The sequence below is a fragment of the Nicotiana tomentosiformis genome, chromosome 2, assembly GCF_000390325.3.
Source record: "Nicotiana tomentosiformis chromosome 2, ASM39032v3, whole genome shotgun sequence".
NCBI lineage: Eukaryota > Viridiplantae > Streptophyta > Magnoliopsida > Solanales > Solanaceae > Nicotiana > Nicotiana tomentosiformis.
Genome location: NC_090813.1, coordinates 11,496,472 through 11,515,889, shown reverse-complemented (window position 1 = coordinate 11,515,889; position 19,418 = coordinate 11,496,472). Strand labels below are relative to the sequence as shown.

The 19,418-nt window shown below is 37.1% G+C and overlaps 1 protein-coding gene across 1 annotated transcript; it reads right to left on the bottom strand.

The window, feature by feature from the left end:
• Positions 1–1,885: 1,885 nt before the first annotated feature.
• LOC104117691 (uncharacterized) lies at positions 1,886–18,648 on the bottom strand. The gene is made up of 14 exons (XM_009628767.4): positions 18,352–18,648; positions 18,133–18,245; positions 16,761–16,857; positions 16,493–16,617; positions 10,735–11,275; positions 10,434–10,619; positions 8,736–9,029; positions 8,358–8,510; positions 7,617–7,771; positions 6,268–6,373; positions 5,270–6,184; positions 3,868–3,955; positions 2,548–2,907; positions 1,886–2,357 (listed from the first exon to the last, which is right to left on the bottom strand). Exons 1-14 carry the CDS (start codon positions 18,454–18,456, stop codon positions 2,164–2,166), a joined length of 3,432 nt encoding a protein of 1,143 aa, XP_009627062.1. The 5' UTR covers positions 18,457–18,648; the 3' UTR covers positions 1,886–2,163.
• Positions 18,649–19,418: the final 770 nt, after the last annotated feature.

Here is a 19,418-nt window from a genome sequence, read left to right as displayed (position 1 = left end):
TTTCTCTATGGCTTCTTATGGCAATAAATGGCATATCAAAAGCAAAGCCTTCTTGCTCATTGTCATTCTGTAAATTAAATTTCTCTTCCTCTCCACCCGGTTATGCAACTTTCTAACCCGGAAAAATCCTCTATGATATCGAAAGATTTACCCTGCGTTGAAATATATTGTATTAACCATGTTATGTTGATAGAGAACCATCTTTTTAATCAATCAAAAAAGCTTGAAGGAGAAGTCCCTCACTCCCTAAGCACTTTGCTTAGTAATTTTGCTATAAAAATAGGTAGAATAGCCTGGTAGACACTTGTAGTTATTCGCATTTGTCATCTTGATCGCTATACAAAACGAAATTTTATCCAAACACTTATAGTTATTCAAAGTCAGTGTTTTAAACCCTTCTGACCATTGATCAAGTCTGTGGCAACTTAATTGCTGAACTAGACAAAATACGTATATTTCACGCGTATAAGGAGCATGAACATAAAAATTTAATGATTAAAGGGGGGAAATTAAAAAAAGAAAAATACAAAAAAAATCAAATTAGAAAAAAGAAATAAAAGGTCAAAGAGGTGCTTTTTCTCTTTCTCTTACATTCTGGCTCCCAACAATCCCTCCCTCTTCCCCCCATTCTTCTCTATCTCCCCCCCCCCCCTCTTCATGTTACTCCTCTTCCCCCATTTTAACTCAAAACCCACAGCAATACATCCCTTCCTACCATATCTTCATCCACCAGTGACATCTCTTGTTGCCACAAATCCAAAACCTCTACCATATTGGCTGTAATTTTTGGAGAAATTTTTTTCTCACATCCCCATCCCCCTACTTTGGAAGATAACCTTTGCAAAGAAAAGAAATAGAAATAGTGGAAGAAGATCGCCGATGAAACCTATTTTCGGTCAGTTTTCTGTAGCGAAATTTCAAAAAGTTTTGGATGATGTTGGTCTTTTAGGTGGTCATTTTTTATGGCCGGTTCTTCTTTTGATGGTTGATTGGCGGTGCTATGATAGAGTGTTGGCTGTGAAGAAGCTTTGTAGATGAAGGGTGGTCGAAAAGGGACAGCACATGTTGGTGGTTAGGAGATTTTTAAGATTTGTGGTTAAATACAACTAATTTGAATGGTAAATGTTCGGGGGAGAAAAAGGTGAGGGAAGAAGAAGGTGGTGGAGAGATGGAGGAGTAAAAAAAAAAAGAAAAATGAACAATTTTAAAATAATGTGAAAAATAAATTAATGATGATGTGTTACAGAAAACTTGACGTGGACACTGATGTGTGATCCATGTCAGAGATTTGAACAATACGTGAGGGAAGAGGAGTTTAAAATATTGACTTTGAATAATTGTAAGTGTCTGAATGAAATTTTGTTAAGTACAAGGACAAGAATGTCAAATGCGAACAAATACAAGTATCTATCATGCTATTTTGCCTAAAAAATATAAAGAAGTTTGTGCAGCCTAAAAAATATAAAGAAGTTTGACTGCACAAGCATAAAAATTATTCCACTTGTTCTAATTTACCCCAGATTTGATTAGATTAAAAACATGGACATCACATCTCATTATATAAGCATCTCAATTATTCCACTTGTTCTAATATACCCCAAATTTGATAGATTAAAAACTTGGACATCACATCCCATTATATAAGCATCTCAATTATTCCTCTTGTGCAAATTTTCCCCACATCTGATATGGATATTGGGTGAATGCAGAAAGATCATCGTCTTAATGCAAATTGCTTAAGAGAAGCTTGCTGCCCTACCACCAGCAGATTTGAGCTCAACTAGCGAGAAAACAAGTCAAGGGCTTTGACTTGGCTCGCCTCATCTTCCGACCCAGCATGATCTAATCATTTAGCATATTTTCATATCAAAATTTGAGAGATGGATTCAGAAAAAATGCCGAAAAACATTCTAGAATCCGCTTGGTAATTCATATGAGACAAAACGGAGTGGTTGCGATGCGAGCTCTTCGATGGTTATTATTGTTCTATCAGTATAACTGCCTTTGTCTTGTGGGGTATTTCGGGAACTGGGGGTAGAAGCAATTTGAAGATTTCAACATATACTTTCAGTCAAAACAAAAACTCCATCCTTATTTACATCGAATAAGGACAAATACTAACACTGTTGCACTATAGCCATTGTATAGAGAGCTTTTCCCTGACTAGCTTTCTGCTTTGTTCGACTTCTTGCTTTTCTTTTGTTTTTGCTTCAGCTGAGTAAGGCCTGCAGATGTGATTTTGACATTACCTTTAACTGCAGCAACAAGCTCAGGATCTGTGCATGCCTTCATCAATTCCTTTTCTCTGCTCGTAGCCTCGGGCATGTGACTGAACAAATTCATGGCTGTCTTCGCCGCTGCCAAAGGAAAAAGATTTAGTCTGACTAAATATTTCCTGACATATCAACCCAATAGAATAGAAAAATGGCTCTAGCGAGAGACAGGATACAAATGAGAATATAAGCCAGAATCCAATGCACACTTCTCTGTATAAAACCTTTGACAGCCGCCACAAGTTAAAAAATCAGTGACAGCATGAAATATTACCTTTTCCTTTCTTAACAGTGCCTGGAACTAATTTCACACGATATTTGTAGGATTGTAGAGCATTATAAGGACCACAGACGGGCACAGCATATAGTAGAATATCATTTGGCAATGGATTTCCAGTCAAGTAGTCCACATCATTTAATTTTTCTTTCTCTTCTTCACCAATCTCATGAATATCCTCCTCCTCCATGACTATCCTGTCCCTGTCATTAGCAGCATTACCTGCACTGGTTAAAGAATGACCATCCCCTCCATTTGCTGTACTTTGCAGACTCTCATCTGAATTTTCCTGACAATCCCGAGAGAGATGACCCACCTTCTTACACTTGTAACATATTTTTGAAGCATCTTTAGGCCCTATAACCATGGGAACAAAATGAAGTCACAGATTCAGAGTCAATAAAACACTTTGTATGCATATTGGATTGCTATATTTATATTTCAAGCCATCCAAACTTCATCCCTATTATCACCCTGTTTTCCCTCCCACCAATAACCAAAAGCATACAAATCTATAGAGGCTTCGAAATAAGGAAGTAAAAGATTCAGAAATTGAACCTTTCCCATTTCTGGAAGTTCTTTTGGCATTTAACTGACCTAATATACAACGAAGCAGTGCTGTCAAAGGCTCATTTAAGGTGCGTTTAAGCTCTAAGCTTCAGGGACGGTGTTTCGCATAGCTTAAGCTACGCACTAAGGTGTGAGCACTCATTGCCCATGAGTTCTATCTTGAATGGAGCGGATACTAAACAACAAATATAATTGGCAAATAAGTGTATTAGTTGTTGAGGAAAACGTTAACAACGAATTTGTTACCTTTTTTTTAAATTACATATATATTTTTATTTTTGTCCTTCATTGCGCCCTTTTTACTAAAAGCCCACACTTAAATTGGCGCCTTGTGCTTGAAGCCCCAATAGACCTGGAGCGCTTTTTAGAGCTTTTCGCCTTTGACAACACTGCACCGAAGGTCACAACAGATGTGAATAGCAACGTAAGTTACTTGCATTTAATCTACAACACTGTCACCTTTTTCCTTTTTTATGGAAACTAGATTTCTAATTCTAATGTGTCACTGCATAGTTTCCATCAATTGCCAAAAGGTGTCTGACCACATACAGACGTATAATACATAGGCAAATCAAAAAATTGGCTGCAGTAGAACACAAACATAAGTGAATATTTCACACTGCAGTCAATGTAGAAAAAGATAGTGTAAAATACCACTTGGCAGAAAAATTATCTATTGCAGAAACCCAATGTAACTTAAAACTGCTTCATTTTTTGCTAGTCCATATAAACAGACATCGAACTCACCAGTAGTAGCTTTTGCTCCCTTATCTGGCTCTGCATCAACCTTTTCACTCTGGATTGTTTGATCAACCTTTTCTACTTTTCCAGCAGACTGCAAATTCAGTGGAATCGTAACTAATGCATGCATTGATGGATAATGAACATGTAAAACCAACAGCACTTGAAGATCTTAGAGAAGAAGTTCATACATTCATTTGTAAACTCATACACTTTTGCTGGGAACCCAAGTGTGAATAAGCATCAAATTATGAAGAAGAAAAAAAGATGGTAAATGATAAGAGGAAATCCCATAAAAGAAAAACAATATATCAACTGCATGATCTGAGCATCAAGTATGATAACAGGACATTGCAACTGCTAAGTAGGTTAAATGTGTAATGGGAATGAAAGCTTCCAATCATGGATTGGAAATGCTCATTGGTGAACTTGAATAGATAGTCATGTTAGAGAACTTCTAGCGGAAGGAGATTCTAGTTGTGATGTGTACAGGAAAGATAAAATGGAGAGATTCCACACTGCCCCCCCCCCCCAAAAAAAAAGGAAAAAAACCCTTCTCATAGAAAAAAAATGTGACAAACTTCTTCAAAGAAGATTTATAGAAACTTTGGATGATGGTAAGACGATAATTACGTATGCAAGTAATTAGAGAACGGATTGACCACTCTTCAATGAGAGAAGGCATAATAACCAGACTAGATCAAATAAATTTCAACCGGCATCAAAAGTAACCTTTTTAAGGGCATTACAACAATTGCACTTGCTTGATACAGGGTTCGATCCACATTCACCTCCCTATGGTTGTATAAAAGAATCTAAGGTAAGAAAGAAAGAAAGAAAGAAAGAAAGAAAGAAAGAAAGAAAGAAAGGCGTATTGACCAAACCCTATCAAATAAACTCCAAAAGCCATGCAAGTACTTTTTGATGCAGGGTATCCACATCTCCCCCCTGGCCACCCCCCACATTGTACAAAAGAAACATTCTTATTTACCTGATTCATATTGTTCAGTTCACAAGACCTAATAGAACTATATGGAGTGGATCCAGAGAGCAGATCAGAATGAGCATATTTACTTTAGAATCCTGACCTTTTCTTTGGCTATTAGTGCACTCCAAACCCTAGAAGCACCCATCCCACCCAAAAAATGACAGGTTTTAGCAACACATTTATGACAATCCAACCTATTATCTACATCAATTGCAAGATATCCCCATGGCTTTAGGTTACATAGGTAAAACAAGATACTCTTCATTTTATAAGTACCAAGATACTCTTGGGTAAAAGCCTTTTAAGACCCAAAGCAGGAGGCCATATACTAAGATCATTATACCTGCAAAAACGTGGAGTAGCAAACCAAACCACTGAAAATGAAACAGTTACGGAAACACAAACTGATACAATACTCACCGCCAGCAGAGCCATCCGAATACGTCGCTCCTCCTCATCCTGATCTGCATATTTCTCCTTTATCTTCTTAAGTTTACCCTTTTGCCCGCGAATGACTTTTCCTCCACCAGACTTAGAATTGTTTACATCTTCATCACACTGCTTCTGAGCCTTCTGGTTTTTCTCTGACTGCTTCTCTTGCCTAGCGGGTGCACCCTCAGTGCTATCACTGCCTTTCTTAAGCTTTCTTCTTTCCGCTTTTGTAATATAAGGCTTTTCTCTCTGTGTTACTTTTTTTTCTTCATTATCTTGCTGCCCTGCAGATCCTAATAGAGGAGGGACCCCATGGTTTTTAGTAGATGCAGTAGAAGATCCAATTTCGAGAGCTCTATCAATAAGATCCTCCAGCTGTGATGTCCCAGAAGTAGCCATTATCCCCAAAGAATCAGATAGACCATCATTGTTTATGCTATTAACTTTAACAGAAGAGTTGTGTGAATTGGTAACTTTATCATCAGAGATGCTCAATAGGCTATTAGATTGAACTTCATAAGAAGTGCCCGCAACACTTGACCTATCATTTGGCACATCTGTGATATCTTTATCTACAGAGGTTTCCATTGACAACTCCTCCTCAGAGTCGGAATCAGGAATTGCTAAGGATGGGTCACTTTGTTCAGCATCATTTAATCCTTCCTCTTCACCTCTAACCCTCCTTTCATTCAAGTGAAACCCCAAAGAACTTTCATCCAGGCGAAATAATATTCCAAAGCCCATAATAAGAGGGTGTGGCGGAAGAAAATTCTTTTTACCACGGATCATGAAACTGCCAACAGTAAGATATTCACCTGTCGGAGCAGTTTTACTGACCTGGTTTGGATAAACCCACCAAGCACTAGTCACTATCTTTGAGTCCCATGCCTGGCTTTGGCAAACCTAAATCACAATTTAGTAAATATTGTGAGGTTGCTGCTTCCTACCTACAGCAGATATGATAATATGAAATCTGCACAACTTACAGTGAAGCACCCAGCTTGGTTCAATGTGAGAGGAGGTATTGGCATCTCAGGTTTGTGACTCTTGATCACAGTGCTGGAAGCTCCATGGAGCTCTGCATGTACGTACCTATTTCAAGGAAATTTTTGCTCATAAAACCATCACAGAAACAAGGAACAAAACCCCAACAAACTTCACCAAATACAAGAGAGCTTAGATATCTGATTTCATAAAAGAACTAGGCATATATTAAACAGGAAGTCATCAATTAGGAAACAATGTAAAGTTATTATTACAACAACAACAAACCCAGTGTAATTTCACAATAAATTAAAAAAATACTCAGAATAAATGAATAGGCATGGACTAAAGGTAATCTAGCACAAAATATTTAGATCAGATAAGAGCAGAAATCCCACCTTTCCTCTCTTTCTTCTGTCAAACAACCTATATTCTCACAAGGAGTGCAAAGTTGTCACATTCTATTCCTCTGACTTGCTTATGATTGATAAAGTGCTAATTCAGTTGCTTCATTCTAGCGAATGTAAACCTTTCCTTTTTTGGGTGGTCATCATAAACTAATGTCTCTTTTCCTATAACTAAAAGTTTGAGAATAACGCAACACCAGGAGTTAACATCTCTAAACTCCATATGCTCAATCTATAATATGTCACTGCTTGATGGGGCATAGAGTTCAAAATATTGATTTGACTTGTTTAGTATAAGTGGAAGAAGATATATTAAAGCAATGATTAAAAGATAGTTTGATAGAGAATACATCACATCATAGGTTAAGAATTAATTAGTATAATAAATTTGAATTTTTAAAAATTGTGAAAGTTATATATAAATAAAATTATTATGAAATGTGCTAAACATTTTGCAATGGCTCAAAATGGAAAGAGTATCATGTAAACTGAAACGGAAGGAGTAAAACTTTTCATGGGATTCAACATCTAAAAGAAAAAAGTGCTAGTTGCCCAATACGTTTTCCCAATAAATGTTCATTAAAAACACATTCTTGATTGCCTTCTCAATAAATAAATCAAGCATTTTTCTTTTATGTGGACCTTAGGCGGGCGCCCCTCCAGAGTGCAATGGAGGTCACCAACCTAGGCCATGGGCCTTCTTGATCGCCCATTGACCCCAATAAATGTTGATTAAAAACACATTCTTAATTGCTTTTTCAATAACTAAATCAAGCATCTGTTTCCCCCTTTTTTATAGACCTTAGGGCGCGTGCCCCTCCAACGTGCAATGAAGGTCACCAACCTAGGCCATTGGGCCGTCTCAATAACTAAATCCAGCATCTTAAGCGGTGTTAATCTGGAACCAAATAATCTTGACAATCAAGTAGGTTTAATGTACTTACAGATCTCCTTTGGACATGTATCGCTTGACTATCATCTCATTCTGTTGTGCATCACGTCCACTTATGACTAGATAATTCTCACTGCTGACGAACCAATTAAATTTCTCAAACCAGTGAACTTTGCGCATATGCGAAATCACAGCAACCGTCTTTTCCTACATATTTATAGTACAAAAGGAAGTGTTGTGTCAGTTAGCAGTGTGTATTTAATCACCAAAGAAACTTCAAGTGTAACAATAGGCGTCTCTTGACTTAGTTTAACATTATATCCTCCTTAGTTGCCTGTAACATATTCATCAACAGTCTATAAAGAAACTAAATATATAAAAAAATGAACATATTCACCTACAGCAATGTGCTTATATATGATCCCAAAAGATGCTTTTAGATAATTGTGGGACCAATCACTAAGCTAACAGTTCAATTCTGCCGATTCTCATAATCAACTTAAATTGATGATACACAGGGAACGTACTATGAAACAATGACATATCTAAACGTCGTTTTCACACAAGATATAAAAGCTAACAGTTCTATGGAGAAGATTTTTAGGAAATCACATCAATAAAAGCTTCTATAGATTGCAATGGGAACTCCAACATCAATGCCCAAAAAGGCCCCTGTAGATGGATTATCAAAAGCTCCTCAGGGTTACAACCACTAAGAAGACAAAGATTTACTGAACATCTAGTACTTTTACAACACAAAATGTGAACGGCCACTGATCAAACTTTTAGCTACCTGAGATAGCTGAAGACGTGTCTTTCTCTCAGCAGCCTTGAAAGCTTTTTCATGTGCAGTTACAGTTTTCTCTTGCTTGCTTTCCTGTCTTTTCTTCATTTCATACCACCGTCGCGCATTTGCATGGGCTGAAAGTGCAAGATCCACTTCAACCTATGAAAAGAGAGCATGAAAACTCACACACAATTACTATCATTCATGCTCAAATAGCTGCATTCTTCAAATCAATCACAAGCTTAAGTAAAGGATTTGAACCATCATTAATACTACACAGGCAGTATATATTAGGTGGGTACAAAAAGTTTTGACACATGTGGGTTCTTAACAGAAAAATTAAAAAGAAAATCCTATCAGCAAAAGATTTTCAGGTCGCCATACCTTGTCGACTGGTTGTGTTTTTTCATCATCATCCATTTCATCAAGATTGTTGCTCAAGAGCAAAGTCATGCAGTTTCTTTCAAGATGGAGCTTGTCAATAAGTCCCGCTACAGGATTTCCAGATCTCTTCTCCTCTTTCACCATTCGAGCCAAATCTTCCCAACTCATTCCATTGGCAAGAGCTACACGTACTGCTAAGATAGCAGCATCAACATCTTCCAAATTGTATTCTATCAATTCTGCCGTCTTAATACAATGTTCAACTTCTTGTTTTAATGTTACTACACGGTTTTCCTGCATCATATCGGAAAAGCTTTTGAACTCAGAAAGCATAGTAGTACAAGGTCCACTGAGATGGTGATGGGACAACAAATGAAGGGTCAATCAAACAAAGCTACAGCAGTGTATCACTTCGGAAATATTTTCTATTAGATAGTTGCAGATTTGAAGCAACCGAACATTGCTAAAGTAAGTTTTACATATTGATGGCTGACCTAGTTTTTCTCTTTCATTATGCAAGGAGCTAGCCTCAATAGAAAAAGAGATCATCCAGACAGAAGTCATTTGACAAACTTAAACAGGAAATAACTATGGTATTTCTTGCTTCCCAAGTCAAATAAAAAAGATCTAGATGAAAGTCAGATTTCTTTGCACGAAAATAAATGACAGTATTTTTTTATAGGTGAAAGAAAGTGTAGGAGTCATTATGCTGATTTTAGAATCTTCAATATATGAAGCAGCAGAATGAGGGGAATCTGTCTTCGGTCTTTTTAGTTCTTTATTATCCTTTTGAGCACAAGGACAAAGAGTACAACTGATAAGCATCCCTCCAGTTATTGCAAGCACATAATGGGAGAAAGAGGACAGAGAAAAGAGTATATGGAGGACTGTTCAACCTAGGTACAATTCCACGCATCAGTAGCAAATAAGTATAATGTTCCTCTTCATGCTATCGAAGAAAGTCTGTTTGGGACGTACATTCTTTCTCATCGAATTCAACATCCTCCCGCGGCCTCAAATCCCACAAAATTATTAAAAAGCACAAAAGAAAATTTACTCCCACTTTTTCTCATCAAATCTGCCCAGTATCCACAGACTGAAATGAGTAAAATTTGCACATTGCTCACACTATAGAAGCTTTAGAAACCTCCAAAGAAAGCCAGTGAGCTAATCTACTTTGTTTTCACAACATTTATTCCCAAGTATATCTCTTTCCAGAAAGGACAATGCTGCTTTTTTTTTGTTTTTTTGATAGGTAAATTACATGTTGATGTTTCTGACATATTGCAACATATATGTGCCGTGGAATCTGAAAATTTCATTTATCATGAGGATTATCTATTAAAAGTATCTCCTGTCCTAGTGGAGATTCTAGATTCTTTTTGTCTTTCACTGGGACATAATTTAAATGGAAGAAATGAGTAGGTTTCTTTCAAAAAAGAATATATCATGTCCTACTTATGTCTTCCATTTAAAGCATGTACCACTTATCCACTAGTTAAAAATCACAACTTGCATGCTTCCTCCCAAAACCTTTTTTGCCCTTTGAGATCAACTCTGGCCCATGAATTCCAAGATTAGCCAGCATTTTCACACAAGAATTCAAGTATTTACAGGCTTGAATGCATACTTCCTAGAGTAATTGAGAGCAGCCAACTGAAATGTTTCATTATCATTAATAGTACATGCGACACGGACCTGGTCAGTGCGGATCTTATTAAGTTTCTGCATTGCAGTGCTTTCTTTAGCTTTTTGCTGTTGTTCTGAACGTTGACTTTCAATCTTACTATAGAACTCATCCAATGCAGCATTAAATGCCTCAAACTTCATAAAATCCCGAGACTTAAATTGATTCAATAACAGTGGGCAGAATTCATCATACATCTGCAGAAAAGAAAGCCTCAAATAAATCACTCTTCTGAAAGTATATACGTCCAGAAAAGAAGAATAAATGGTCTCAGGGGCGCAAAAAATCTCAAAAGCAGGGTACAACTGCAACCTTCTCAGAAGCTCCATTATTACACATGCTGGAGTCCTTTTTAGACAAAGCTTTTTGCTGCATTAAGATGTAGCCTTCCGGAACTTTCTCACCCAGTATAATGTCTTCCAGCCAGTCTTCAAACTGCTTAACCGCCTCTATCAGAGAATGAAGCATCTCGCCTTCTAATTCAAAACCTTTGCCAATCTTTGCATTTGGAACTAAACCAGCATCCAAAATAATGTGCTCAGAAAGTGCCGGACCATAACCTAGTGCCTCTCCAAGAACCACCTTCAATGTCGGTGACTTTGCACGAACACCATCAATCATTTTTTTAGTAGAATCAGTAGCTTTTATGTTTTTTCGGTTACCCTGCTTTTGTTGAAGTGCATCAGATCCATCATTCCCCTGTTCATTATCTTCCACGCCTTCATTTTTATCGGTCTCGGCTGAAGACATCAAGGCTGCCTGCAACTTTTCAGTAGTCGTGCGCTTAAAGACACGGCATATTTCAACTGGATATCGATGACGAGACATGATAGCAAGACCTTTATCGTCATCCCTGCACAATTGTGAGTTACATGTAAAAGCAAGCATTGCAAAATTCATGTCCACAAGAATAATCCTATATGATGCCTGTCAAGTTTAGTTGTTTAAAAAAAAAGAACTGCAATAACTTTTTCAAAAAATAATAACTGGAATTACAGAGGGCTCGCGTACCATCACAGAAGGCATTAATGGCCCAGGCAGCTTCCTCGCAACCACAGCGAGGGCAAAAGGTGACTCTAGGTGTTACAGAGGATGAAGCAGATGATGCCCAAATTGGATCTAGATCCAATGAAACCGTAACCAGGAAGGTTGAAGAAGAGAAAGCTCAGAGGTTGCAAGCTCAGAAGCAGTGGAATGAAGTGGTTCAGGAGTCAGCTAGTGGTGGGAAAAACGATCCAGCAAGCAGTGGGAAGAAATCATGGGCAGATGAGGTAGAGGAAAGATGTCAGGGAAGAAGGCTTCGATTTGGGACAATGTTGATATCTCTAAGATAACGAATGCAGGCTTCAAATTAGAGTATGTTTCTCCATCCATGCATGATGAGTCCCCTATCGTTGAGATTGAACTGGAGGATATTACTTCTGAGATAGAAAATTGGAGGAATGCGGTTGTATGCTATGTGTTGGGTGCTCCCCCCCCCCCTCCCCCCTCCTTTTGCTGTGATTAAGGTACATACAAAGGCTTTGGGCCAAGCATAGGCTGAACAAATTCTTATGCTTAAGAATAGGATCGTCCCAGTTAGGTTTGATAGTGTTGTGGGGAAGAATGATGTTGAGGAATCTATCACTTTGACAACAAACCGTTCATTGTGAAGGCTTAGAGCTCTGATATGGAGTTTACCATAGAGGAGCTGTACACAGTTCCAATTTGGATTAAATTTCCCGGGCTGGACTTTAAGTAGTGGAGTCCAAGAGGTTTGAGTAAAATAGGAAGTCTAGTGGGGAAGCCATTGATGGTGGACCACATCACTGAGAAGAAGATTGGTCTAGCTCTGAACTTTGCAAGAATGTTAGTGGAAGTGGATATGGATGCATACTTACCTGATGTATGGGCACTCCGAGAGAATGTGATTGAACAAAAGGTCTTATATGACTGGAAGCCAACATTTTGTAAATTTTGTAAAAAGTATGAGCACTCTGAGAACGTATGCAAGAAGAAGAATGTTCCTAAACCAACCCAAAAGGAGCAGGAGGTCCACCCTGTGCAAAAGCAAGTGGACCATCAGAAGAATAAAGATGGGGATGAGAGGCAGGTTATTGTACAATCACAAGGTGCTCAGAAGGAGTCAAGTGCTAATACAAGATGGGTCACACCTATGAAAACAGGGAGGACCCATCACAAACAAGATCAGCATCTTGTTAATGTTAATTCATTTCAGGTATTATATAGACCTGGAACTAGCAAACAAGTAATGAAGGAAACAGTATGAAATGAGCGCGGTCAGCCCATTCCTCATTCAGAGGATGGTTCATTTTCTTTCCTGGAATGTTAGGGGGCTGAACCCCTGATAAGCAGAAGGAAGTGAAGCTCCTTTGCAATGAAGAAAAGGTTGGTTTGATAGGCCTGTTAGATACTAAAATAAAAAAGGATAAGATGGATCAATTAGCTGATAAAATGTTTAGTGGTTGGCACCACACTACAAACCTGGACTCTTACTATAATGGGAGGATTTGGATCACTTGGAGGCCTTGTTACTACAGAATAATTCCACTTAGTATCACTGCCCAGATAGTAACTTGTGAGGTGTATTACAACCCTCTTCAACTGACTTTTGTTATTTTCTGTGTCTACACATTTAATATAAAGGAAGAGAGAAAGGGATAATGGGAATGTCTAGTAAACCAGAATACTGGTTGTAATTTGCCTTGGACGGTAATAGGTGACTTTAGTTCAGTACTTACAATGAAGGATCGGATTGGAGCTAATCCAGTTACATAGGCTGAGGTGGTGGATTTCCACAATTGTATTGAAGCATGTGTTTTAATTGAACTACCTCATCAAGGGAATAGAGACACATGGAATTACAGACATTGTAGTTAGAGGATTTATTCTAAAATTGACTGGGCTTTCATCAATGGTGAATGGCTTGATTCTATGCCTTCATGTAAAGCTAAGTTTCTACCTGAAGGTATTAGTGACCACTGCTCTGTGAAGATAGCATTAAAAGAGGAGGAGCCTAGAGTTTCAACAGAATGAGCATGAGAATTATCAAAAGTCTAGCCAATCATCTTATTTAGCAGAGATGTTTTTGCAGCAGAAAAGCATAGCCACTTGGATTATACTTGGTGATGACAATACTATGTACTTTTACACAGTAATCAAGCACGGGAGACTTAAAAAGGCTACTAATATACTGGAGGATGAAGAAGGTGGATGGCAATCTGATCCAGATGTAATTGCTAAGCTGTTTGTGTACTACTATAAAGAGTTACTTGGGAAGAAAGCTGACTCAAGACTGAAAACCTTTAGGGGTTTCTTGAGTAACGGTCCACTTTTAGCAATGGAGCAGCATGTAGACTTGTTGAAGCCATTGCAGAGAAAGATGAAAAAACTGCAGTGTTTCATATTGAAAGTAGTAAAAGCTCTGGGGTCCAGATGGATATGGTAGTGGATTTTTCAAAGCTGCTTGGAACATCATAGGGAAGGACATCATTGAGGCAGTTCTGCAATTTTTCAGAATGGTAAACTACTAAAGCAACTGAACTCTACAAGCATTGCCTTGATTCCAAAGATAAGTGTCCCTGAGTATGCCAGTCAATTTAGACCAATCTCTTGCTGTAATTGTTGTATAAATGTATTTCCAAGATGTTCTATAGCAAGTTAAAGACTGCTATCACTCATATTGTAGCTGACAACCAAGCAGCTTTTGTGAAAGATCCATGATGCATAATGTCTTCATCTGCCATGACATACTAAGGCATTATAACAAGGAAACTTCTCCAAGATGTCTTATGAAAATTGATCTTAGGAAAGCTTATGACATGGTAAGTTGGGAATTCTTAGAAGAGGTTTTGATTGGTATTGTTTTGCTAGAAAGATTCACTATTATGACATGCGTGTCTTCTCCAAAGTTCTCTATCAATGTTAATGGTGAGAGTCATGGATATTTTGAAGGAAAAAGAGGGCTCATGCAAGGAGACCTTGTCTTTTTTCTTTTTTCTTTTTTTGAGATTGTCTACCCTTGAACCCTTGACCTAGTAGTTTGGAGAGAACTCCCCAACCACTATGAACAAGGAGTATCTTTCAAGAATACTAAAGAGTATGAGTAAATTGCCTGATTTCAAGTATCACCCTATGCATAAGCAGTTAAAATTTATTCATCTTAACTTACTCACCTTATTTTTTCTGATGACTAATGATATTTTGCAAAGGTAATTTAGGTTCTATGACAAGGGTCATTGAAGCCCTGATACACTTTAGCAAAGCTTCAGGGTTGGTTGCTAATATGGAGAAGTTTAGTATATTCATGGCTGGGGTGGATGATCATACAAAAGAATTATTGTTTGGCTAAGACAGGCTTCTCCCAAGGTTCTTTTCCTATAAGATATCTTGGTTTGCCATTGTGCCCTAAGAAATGGAGAAAGTTGGAATGTCACCAGTTGATTGACAAGATAACTAGCAGGATTAATTTTTCATACTCCAAACAATTATCATATGCAGGGAGGCTTCAAGTGATAAATGTTGTCTTGTTTTCAATCCATAGCTTTTGGGGGGCTGTATTTATTCTGCCACAAAGTGTTTTAAAGGAAGTTGATAGAAAATGTAGAGATTATCTTTAGGGCTGTTCAGAAGAGGAGGAAATTTCCTTAGTAGCTTGGGAGAAAGTCTGTTTTCCTAAGAAGTGTGGGGGTTTGAATATAAAGGGTGCATGAACTGGAATGTGGCATCTGTTGGAAAATTGTTATGGCAGCTAAATGAGAACAAGGCCTCTCTTTGGGTCAAATAGGTCCACCATGGCATTTATATGAAGAGTGACTCAAACATATGGACACATAAAGCTCCACAAGACTGCAGTTGGTACCGGAAGAAACCAAACTCCCTGAAAGAGGACATGCAGGTTTGGTAAAAGCATGGGAGGTACATCCTAACTCCTGGAGAAACTATTCCATAACAGAAGTTACATCGCCATTAATTGGGACCCACGGAAGGCTAGAGATTGTTGAATCCATTTGGAGTGGAGTAGCTCAACCAAAACATAGATTTAGAGTATGGCTGGCTGTTCAAGGAAGGCTGCTCACAGAGGAGAGATTACTCAAGTTACATATTCCTGTGGAAGATATGAGATGCTGATTATGTGATACTCAGGCAGTGGAAACTAAGCCGCACTTGTTTGTGGATTGCACTTGGACGAACTGTCAGGGAACCCCTTAAGTAATGGGCTGGTATTCAAATACAAGTTGGATAGGTGCAACAAGTCCTAGGCAGAATCAAAAGGAAGCATTGGAAGCAATTCAATGAGGTGATAGCTGCAATCTGGGGAGCTATGATCTATCATATATGTGAGCTAGGGATTAGAAATTGTTCAAAGGAGTAAATGTACATACTGAGGTGGTAGTCACACAGATTAAGAAGGAAATTGTAGAGAGGATAGATTTACTTAAACTGTCTAAGAGAGTTCATAGATGTATAGGTTTTTTCCAAAGTTTACGATGTAATTAGTGATTGTCTTGAGGCCTAATTTCACTTCACCCTTCCTAGAAGGTGGTTGTGGGATTAGGCGCTCTTTAGATGTTCCGTTTGTTGTTATCAATGGTAATTCGCAGTTGTTACCATAAAGGTTTAGTTGCAAAATCTTGAGGATGCCAGAGACAGAAAAGATCTCTAGGTTTATGGCTTGTTAATTTTTTACTCAATATTTAAGTTGATGCATCTCATTGGAAAAAGAAATTTTTTTCAAGATATCTCTCTCATCTTAGCCTAAAGAAATTAAATCCGCTCTTTTTAAATTCCAGAAGAAGATCACAGAATGAGTCATCCATTTAACCATAGGCAGCAGTATCAAACAGTTTTTGCTTGTTAAACAGAATCCCAACTGAACTAGATAGCTGATCCGTCCAAAAGGGTTCATCTTCAGCAATCTTCTGGGAGAATTTCACGGGGAAAGGGAGACTGAATGAAAAGTGGCAACAGAAAATATATATTGTCTGCTTACATGTTCACGACGATTCATTATATAGACATGTTCAGCTGAAGGAGAAAAAGTTAGCAAAATAAAGGTTAAGTAATCTACCTGTGTGACCGTAGGAGAGTCATAACCATGAAGTCAGAATCCGTAAGGAGTATATTTCCTTGGGCATATAGTTCTAATATAACATAATGAGCATTGGCACCTAGTCCAAACTGAAAGAGAACAATCTGAACCCAAAAAAAAAATGAAGAAAGGATAAGATAACAGATCATGAAAATAACCACTAATTGCAGGAGAAAGAATTAATGAAAATTCCCAAACAATGAAATAAACCCAATGCAATGATAGAGCTATAGCATATGCACTATACCCTGTCATAACCAAGTTGCCGCACATCCTCCAGCCTTCTTGTCCTTATATGCTTCCTCAATTTAAGCGTAAATCCGGATGGAGTGTTACTTTTGTCCCTAAAAAGAGAAATTGAAAAATAAAACTTCAGATAATGGGGAAAAAAACTCAGCATATAGAATCCATAGCATATGTCATTGATCAACAAAGAAGTAATGCACTTGCCATGGAGAATCAAACTATGGTTGACAGCAGAAAGACATCCATTAAAATATTCGAGCTTATTCTTCTAAATTATTAAATCCTAACTTGGATTACTTATATAGTTATATATCAATAACAACAACCACACCGCAACCCCAACAAATTGGCATCTATGAATCCTTCTTTTTTTATGAAGTAATGAGTTTTATAGAAAAAGGTATCAAGAAGATGCAAGAAGAACAAGAGAGAGGGAAAGAGTCAGCTTTGATACAAAACAAAAAAAAAATACTGGGCTAAAGCAAAAGAGCTGACAAAATCCAAAAAGTTAATATCAATCTACAGGGGCTAAATACTGCCAACTAAATAACCAAAGGAGACATTAGGTTAGGATATGGATGTGTGTGAGATTCAGAGGACCTATAATTTATGAATCCTCTAATATCAGTTCTTTTTATTTGGACTCTTTTTATTCCAATATGAAGAAATAACTTGACTTGGCTAAATAGGAATTCTCTAAAATTATAGGTCCTCTGAATCTCACACACATCCATATCCTACCCAAATGTAAATGTGATTCTACTTATGTACTTTTTAGTGCATATAGTATTTTTTTCACTTATCAGAAAATAAGATACCATATGCACTGAAGATTAATATCATATTTTCTGTATCTACGTAAGTACTATTTAGTGCATTTGGTATTTCGTTATGTATTAACGACAACACCAAGTAAACTGAATACCCTAACTTGGACTTTCTAGTATTATGCCAAATGCACCCAAAAAAACAAAATCAAGGGTGTGTTTGGCATAAAGGAAAACATATTCAGAAAATATTTTTCACTTTTCCCATGTTTGGTTGGCTTAAATGCTTGAAAAATATTTTCCTTATGAACTCATTTTCTTGGAGACTTCCCTTCCAAAAGGGGGAAAACATTTTCTAAAACTCTATTTCAATCTTTCACACCTTCCCTGTACCAGCAAAAGGATTCAAAAATTGCTTTAGGCTGCTGGTTCATATCTAAGGGTGACATTCTAGTATTGTTTTAAATCTCCTTGTACATAATACTGGTTCCGCCACTGATTAGGTCCATATAAAAAATTATACTAAATGCACTGAAATTTATCAAAATCAAATTTCATTTTTTCCAGTTTTCAGTATAAAAGTAAAAGAGAAAAAAATATAGGTACCGAAGATAATCAGTGGTATGCAAACGAACGCCACTTTCCATGAGCAATAAAACCTTCTCACTCTCCCCTGATTCAGTAACTCCACTGCTGTTCATTAGCTTAAACACATAAGTCTGCAATTCAACACACATAACAAACATCAACCAATCGCGGTTTTGCATAAATAAATTTTGAAAAAAAAGGTAGTCAGAAAGAAACAAAAGAAAGGAAATAGGAAACCTTTGGGGAAAGATCATAAACGTTGGAACAACGCATTCCGATTAAGCGGCGCAAGCATTTGACTTCTGCGGCCACATCCGCGGTGTTCATTCGCACCTTCACCATCTTCGATTACACCACTTGATTCTTCGTTTCTTCTATGGTAGTTCCCTCAGATATTTGCAAACACAAAGGGTTATATGAAGCTTCCCCTTTCTCTGGTTGGTTAGGGATTTTGATTTTTGGAGCTGCCACAAAATACCATTGAGGTTTTCATTATATTTGATTAGCTCAATGCTAAAAGTTTAATGATTAATCAGTCAAATTAAAATTATGAATCCGCCGCCTCTAGCTGGGACTTGTTGTCTAGTCTAGTGCTATTTCTTTTCTTCTTCTTTTTTGGCTTTGAGCAGTAAATATTTCACAATTTTGGTAAATAAAATTATTTAATTAATAAAAATAAACTAAGTATATTTAACTTTCAATTAACTGAAACGTGTATTTTTTACCCCTTTTCTTGTAATTTTTTCACAAATGTACCATGATTATCTATTATTCCACCATTTAATTATCCATATATTAGTAAGCTGATACTATTAATTCATATTTGATAGTGATATAGTTATAAAAGAAAATCCAAATATTACATATTTCCTACATAAATAGACCAAAAAAATACATTCTATTGAAGGTTAAATATATTTAGACAGATATCGAAAAAATTAAAATCATAATTTACTAATAACATAGGGGCCAAAAATGCTATGTATCCCACGTTTAGCTCTGTCTCTTGGTTTTGTGACCTTTTGTTTTGTTTTTAACTTGAACATTTAGACATATCATTGGTATTGGACAAAACATTCATATATTTTGGTGAAAAATTAGTCCGATATGTTCCTATTTTTATAATAATATAGATGATATGATGTGGCTTTCACTTTTATTTCCCGTTCTTCTTCAATCTTTATTCTTTCTATTACTCTTATTTTTTTCTCTCACTTGCATGTTTATATCTTCTCTGCAACTTATATTTTCTGTAAAATATTTTGCTCTTATTCAGTCTTAATCTACATGTTTGTGCTGCATTT